Source organism: Argopecten irradians, chromosome 8 (assembly GCF_041381155.1).
Source record: "Argopecten irradians isolate NY chromosome 8, Ai_NY, whole genome shotgun sequence".
In the NCBI taxonomy this organism is placed as follows: domain Eukaryota; kingdom Metazoa; phylum Mollusca; class Bivalvia; order Pectinida; family Pectinidae; genus Argopecten; species Argopecten irradians.
The window spans coordinates 33,821,105-33,828,786 of NC_091141.1; the positions used below are offsets into that span (position 1 = coordinate 33,821,105).

General features: G+C 31.8%; 1 protein-coding gene across 1 annotated transcript; it reads left to right on the forward strand.

Moving 5' to 3' along the window:
- The first annotated feature begins 269 nt into the window (after window positions 1-269).
- On the forward strand, window positions 270-7,100 carry LOC138330173 (transmembrane protein 183-like). The gene is made up of 5 exons (XM_069277606.1): window positions 270-447; window positions 1,230-1,325; window positions 1,622-1,789; window positions 2,526-2,751; window positions 3,738-7,100. Exons 1-5 carry the CDS (start codon window positions 369-371, stop codon window positions 4,345-4,347), a joined length of 1,179 nt encoding a protein of 392 aa, XP_069133707.1. The 5' UTR covers window positions 270-368; the 3' UTR covers window positions 4,348-7,100.
- Window positions 7,101-7,682: the final 582 nt, after the last annotated feature.

Below are 7,682 nucleotides of genomic sequence, written 5' to 3' on the forward strand. Positions count from 1 at the left end.
TAGGTCTTTTTGTTACTTAGTTTGTTTGATTTCAGTTATTTGCTCATCTCCATCAGTCATATTGTAACTTTGTTGAATGTTATTGTAACCAAAATGGATAGATTTACATTTTATATCTGGTAGATTATATTAATATTTACATTATTTACTTAAAATAGGCATAATGGGTCGACAGTCAGTAACTTTTTGAGGTTTCGTATATTTAGAACAAGATACATGTCTTGGCTGATTGAAGTGCCACAGTTGCGTTTTTCGGATATTTGCTACGAGTCCGTGTCTATGTTTAGTATTCGCTTATAATTCAAACATCTTATTCACCTAAATAGCCGCGACCATTCAACGTCGATTTTACGCTTGAAAATTGTGCAATGCCCAAGAAAAGAAAAGCTCGTCCAGATAAAATTACAAAATCTACAAGTTCATCATTACAGCTTTCAACACAGGGTGGTAAGCATGTAATTCTGATCTGTCTGCATTAATTTTCCATTAGTTTTGTGCATAATTTCAAAGAAACGCGATCATTTCCTATGGTAAATTTGAAGTCTTGTGATAATTGTCATACATTTGGCACTCTTTCTGTCTCTACTTCTAAAATAACCATCCTCAACAGGTTTTAGATATTGTTCAGAAGGAATTTAATTGGTCCGAAAAGGCAAAACGAATATATGTACACTGGCTGTAAATGATGTACATTGTAACAATACACGTTACATGTATGTACTGTCATAGTCAGCTGGTAGCTACTGTTGTAGCGGAAAAGATATCACCTTCTGACTGATTTTTCAGAAGGTGATATCTTTTCCACTACAACATTAGCTAAGTCAGCTGGCTGAACTAGTACTCCAATAATATTTATAGAAGGATAGCACGCCGAGACACTTTTTAATCATTGCGTATTATCTACCAATTAATGCCTATTACAATGCAAGTTTCTTAATGTCTTGCAGCATCTAAAATTATTGGATTACTGTAGCCATGTACTGGCTGTAATATGTACATGTTCATAATGTTTTGGAAGAAAATACATGTACAAGCAATATTGTCACGCGATCTTGTAAGTTAAGTATATACAGTATCTGACATAAAATTAATTTAATATTTATTTATTGTTTATATGTATTTCATGGTGACAGCATGTGTATATATCCTTCAAGTTACGTCCATTATGTGTAGAACTACCAGTTTTACATGCCAACTAATTAATTATAATATATTATCTTGATTGTCAGATTTCACGATACAACATTATGCCAATGCCGAATTTGAAGGGAAAGCACCACCAGGGCGGTTGAAAAAAGCAGCTAATGCTATGATTTCTGATCAAGGTAAAAAAGTTTTGAAATAATATTATTAAATTACAAAACACAATTTTCCACTTGTAGATTTTTGGTTCATGTATGATGATGTTCTCATTTGTAAATGTGAATGACGCTGTATATAATGTATAGACTGTAGGCTGGTGTTTTTTCTCCGGATACTATGGTTTTCCTCCACCAACAAACCTGTCATGTCCTTACATGACCCTGGCTGTTAATAGGACGTTAAACTGAATAAACGAGATTCCTTACACATGTAAGCAATACATATGTATGTATGTATAAATTAATGTAATTAATTGCAGTGCACAACGTGAAAGATGCCAACCAAGCGTTGGAATTGGTTGGTGCTGTAGGAGGAGAAGGGTCAGAGGTCAACTGGTTTGACAAAGACTTGGATGAGTTTGACCTTGACACAACAGATACTACTGATGTAAAATCTGAAGAAGGAACGTCAAACACCGATGTTCCAGGTAATGTAAATTTAATACTATATATATAAACTACAGTATATACATGTATAACTTGTGTTAAAGTGGAGAATTGATTTAAGGGAAGAAAGTTTGAAATCTATGATAAATTAACCTAAACTAATCATCATGTGAAATTCAGATTAAATTGGAAAATTTAATAGGAGGCTTTGTACAGCATTACCTCTCTTTGCAATTTTGCCAGTAAGGGGAGGTAATGTAGTAATTGAGCTCTCATAATCTTTAAACATAAATACTAGACCATTTTGATAAGCATATTAAAGTATGCTGATAGAAAGAACTATACCTTGTATCAGAAATAAATCGGAAAGCAAAAGAATTATACCTTGTATCAGAAATAAATCGGAACGCATACACATGCAGTTGAAGAAGGATTTCGCAAATATTCCGTCTTTGCATATTACAGAATTTATTACCTCATAGGTATCATATCCATTGTTGTGATATCATTATATATATACCTACCTATGCAAATACAGAAAAAAAATGTCTGGGAACTTATGGTTCTGCAGTTGTTTTACATAGTTCATTCAAACATGTCCATAAAGACCATTTTGCATTCAAAATGGTCTTTATAGCCAGGTGGTCTTTATACACAGGTTGAATTATGTTGTAATTGGTCATATGGGACCACCAGAACAGTGGTTTTATTAAACATGAGGTCTTTATACAGAGGTGGTCACTATAAGGCAGGTTTACTGTATTTCATTTTTTACAGAAGAAAAGAAGCCCCAAAAGGCAAATAAGCTGAATAGGTCCAATCAAAGGAAGAGAAGACTGAAGGGAAGCGAGAGTGAGGATGCTGGTATCTCATACCCAATAGATTTGTGGTTTATACTGAGTCGATACATTCACGCCGAGGACCTGTCCATATTCTCCAGGCTATGCCACAGCGCCTTCGTTGTTACTAACACTGTCCAGTTCTGGAAAGGCTTATATCAAAGGTAAAAGGCCTACTATTTTTCCTAAAACAAAAATTGAACATTTATCAATATATTAGGACATGGATTAATATAAGTTTTAAACTTGTTACCAAATCCTATTTCTTTCTTGTTTATACTTGACACTACTTTTGTACAGAAAAAGAAGCAAAGAAAATAAAGTTTATAATAAACAATTATAATAAACAATTATAACATCAAAATGTTTTAATCAAAGACGTAAGATGAAATTACAACATCAAACAAATGCAAAATTACCTGAGTGTGTAAATCACCGTTATGCCAGATGGTGCAGTGATATTCAACTATGTTGTGGTTAAGATATGTGCCATTAACAATGATACAAAAGTTTTAAATCTCTGTGAGGAATTTTCATATGGATCCAAATCTTTTCCATAGGTATGAAAAGATTTTAATTTGAAAAATGATTTTTGAAGTAGGAGAATAATTAATCTATATCAAAATAAATGTAGATGAACCTGTAGTTTTGATGGATAAAAGTAAGGCACTTTTATTAAATTTTCACTTATTCAACACTGAAATCAAAATAAACTGGCCTAGTCTTTGATTTAGAAGTGCCTAAATGTGATTTTAAGGTGGAATGAGTTAATAGATGATAAGTGTTACTGTTTCTATTGAAAAATTCCAGTCACCCTTCCCCATAGAGTTTCTCAATATGCCCTATCATGAAAACGGGGAAGGGGACATATAGTGTTACTCATTTGTCCCATTCTGTAGTGTCTTATCCAGCTTCCATTACTTCCCCTTATTTATAAAATAGATGTGGGCCATTCATATCTTGCAAACACTTCTTGTATAATGTTCTATAGTAAGGTAAATAAAAATATAATGAAAGTTGATTTAAACATATTACAGCCTTTTAAAAGTTGATAAATATGATTGGACACAAGGTCTAACATCTTATAAGTAAGCTCTCTCCGAGAAAAATGAATAATAATAAATGGTTAATGATTTTATATTTATTGTAGATATGCTAAGGATCTGTCAAAGCTACCACATTTCTTACAGCCAGTTTGTTTAGAACGGGTCCACGGCCTGCGTCAGCGTGTCATCAGGGCACTATTTTTTGTGTATCCTTTGTTCATCAGCAGGACAGTGACAGTTGCACCGTTCGAGGACCAACAGTTATGCTATAGTCTCACAGGACATCTGTGTCTCCTATTCTGGCATGAACCAAACAAAAGTATGTGGAATTTTAACTTCAAACTTAGGAAAGAACGCATGGGAGAAATCAACAGCCTGTTAAAACTTACCGGTGAGCCACAAAACCTTCACTCAGGATATAAAGACCTGCATCATAATTTGGAGAATGATTCGTTCGTTCTTCGTGTGACTTGTAAAAACTTCACAGGAATTCCTCCAGTGATGGGTCTTGTACTTACAAACGTTTTACTACGTCTCTCAACCAATATGAGATATTTTACCATTAGACTTATGTTTGATACAACCCTCAAGCAAAGTATGGGCAGTAATGTAAGGGACAATCAAGGCCCCGAGAAAGTTGTCATTCTAGACCCTGTGGTGGACGTTCGAGTATTTCCCTGGTGGCATCCTAACTACCCTCATCAAGGCATGTGATGTTCGTGATTTTTAGTGTGTGTAGATCAATATTTCAATTGAATGTTTCCACAACTTTCCTCATTTTACATTGATTTTTTTTTTCATTTCAATTCTGACACATTTAGTTGTATTATGCATTATGGCATCCCCAATACTTAAGGGGTTACTATCACTGATGTAATATCCAGCCCTGGACTAACTCATAGTAAAAATGGAGGCAGTTCAGTAGAAAAAAACTGACCAACCACAGGCCTGCAGAGACTTCCTTTAAAGATTACAGAGAGAGAGAGAGCGACACCCAACTTCAAAGCAAAATATCAACTGTGTCTACTGATGCATTTAGTTTTACTATGAGATAGTCCAGGGATGGATATTACGTCAGTGATAGTAACTCCTGGAGTATGGAGTGTAACTGTAAATCAACATACTCTCAAATGGAATTAAATTTTATTTCATGGCCAGGTAATTATAGGAAGATTTGAATTTTTTTTTTATCATTTGCATTTTAATCAATTTTCATAGATTTCGAAAAAATGTCAAGTATGTAATAGGTATATAGTAGAACCATATATGACTTTAAATTGCAAAATAGAATTTCTTTAAAAAAAATGGTTGGAAATCTAAGAAATAAGTCGTTGTGAAAATTAATTGGGTTTAAATTTACACAGCATTTGTTTGAAAAGTTAATTAAATGATCTTTTCATACCAAAGGATTTCTATTGCAAGGATATAAGGATAAATTGGTCATATGGATATGAAAAAGGATCCTTTTTACATTATGGGACTTCTTATAAAAGTAATTTTGCAGACCAAAATTGTAAAAATGAATAGAGTTAGTAATATTCATAGGGATGATACATTTAGCAATTTTGCAGATCATTGTTGCCACCACAAAAATGTATAAAAAGTTAAACCGTAAAGTAAGAAGTGATGTTAGTTGGAATTTATTTTTATTTGCTGAAATTTAAATTCTTGTTTGAATGACTTTACAACTGGTAATGTATTGATTTTACTTGGCGAGAGATTAGTTACAAAAACTGAAACTATAGCCATATATATTTGGTAATCATGCTATTAAACTAGAACTTCAGAATAACTTATTCATATACAGGAAATTAAATATTTAACAGGTATGGTTTAATTAATTGATTTAAAATAATTTCATTCCTGCATTGGAGTTTTTAAGAATTTAATTTTAATTTTAAACTGGCATATTATGCAAGTAAACTGACATGACAGCTATTATGATTTTTTTTTTTATTAAATTATTCATTTATTCTTAATTCATTGATTCTGAAGCATTAAAATCTCATTTTATTTATTCCATTGTTTATTTTTTTTGTACATTATTGTTTTGAAATGATATTGTGATGGAAATGGGGGAAAAAAAATCAATAATTAATCAAATATCTTCATATGAACGTTCTATTGTATCTTGGTAGCTTACAAAATTAAAAAAAAAAATAAACAAACAAAAATATTGTTAAAATGGAAAACAGTTCCAAGGTTCTTGATCATGATCATCTGTCCCAATATGTATCTTTAAGGGTTAACTCCCATATACGTATATATACGAGAACACATTCCAAATGACTTCAAAGTCATCTGTCATAACATTCAATATTAAAAAAATGAGTAAGTAAGTTCTAGATAGAATAATTACATAAATTTTATTGAAAACTCTATTTTTTTTTGTTTTGTTCTTTTATATTTAATCATTTTTGTTTAAGAAATAATTTGATTAATTTAATATATTTGATTAATTATAATTAATGCATTATGAAATTGTAATGATGTCATTTTTGTATTTCATTGATTTAATAGAATTATTAATGATTTGTTTAGCTGTTATTTGATAAGGGCTTTAGAATGAGTCTAATTCTGATGAGAAAATTTGTTTTGTTGGTATTTAGAGGATTCTTTAAGACAAAGTTAAACAGTTGTATTTTATGAAGAAGTTATTTTTTAACCAAACAGAATCTACCTTAATGAATAGCTATATGCTCTGTTTTTATCAATACACCAGCTGAAAGAAAACTTTGGAATGCTGGGTAAAAAAGCATTTATGAATTTAATGTCACTCCAGTTAGAAACCTCAACATTTATAAGTCAGATGTACGTCCTTGGAAACCTTAACTTAACACAGTAAAAGGATAATTAATGTACAATGTATTTCAATTATCAACTTTCTTTTGTTTGCAATTTGATTTCTTGAATATCACGATCCATGTAAATTCAGGAAAGTTGATATCCGCGAACTAATATCTATACATATTACTTATATTGATATGAGTTAATTTTCATTCTGTAAGTATATCTGCGAATGGTTTTTTTAATGCTTGTATCTTTGCAAACTTATTTTTTTTTAAATGGAAGTTAAGAAATTTAGTACTTACAGTAATGTGTTTATTAGCTTTTTTGTTAAATTATGTCTGACAGATGTGTTTGAAAGCTTGACCTGAGATACATACAAATTATGTCTGACAGATGTGTTTGAAAGCTTGACCTGAGATACATACAAATTATGTCTGACAGATGTGTTTGAAAGCTTGACCTGAAATACAACTTGTATCTCAGGTCTAGCTTTCAAACACATCAGTCAGACATAATTTGTAACAAGAATATATGTTACCGCCATATTGACTGATAGCTAAATACTGTTATATGTTAATTATCTTTATGCATGGATACCAGTACAGTCCTTTTGGTTAAGCTTTGTCTGTTTTTTTGCAGTAAGTAAAATTGCAATAAAGTTACACTGTAACTGTAAATTTGTTCTATTTTCTTGTCATTGTATATATACTGTATAGAATTTTATCGTCATATCCAATATTGGTCTTGCCGACCCCCAGGGGTCAAATAGGCTAAAACTTCAAAAATCTTCTTCTGAATTCACAAATTTGATGGAACCAGATACTCTTCATAGATTGGAAGATCTTAAGGCCATTTACAAAAATTATGAATTTCATGGCCCTGGTATCTCAGATTTTTCCCCTGGGGAGGGGGTCAAATTTACAATAGTTTATATTTGAAAAACACATTTATGCACATTATTTGTTTATTTTTCATAGGAAATAAGTCAAACTGGGTTAGAACTATTAGCCTGAGAAAGCTTTTTAACATCATATCCATATTGGTCCTGGCCGACCCCCAGGGGTTAGAGGGGCGGGGCCAAAAAGGGTCAAATTAAAATGGCTAACTTTTCAAAAATCTTTCTTCTGAATTCACAGATTCGATGGAACCAAATACTCTTCATAGATTGAAAGGTCTTAAGGTCCTTTACAAAATGTGTGAATTTCATAGCCCTAGGATCTACGATTTTCCCCATTGGGAGCGAGTCAAATTTACTATAG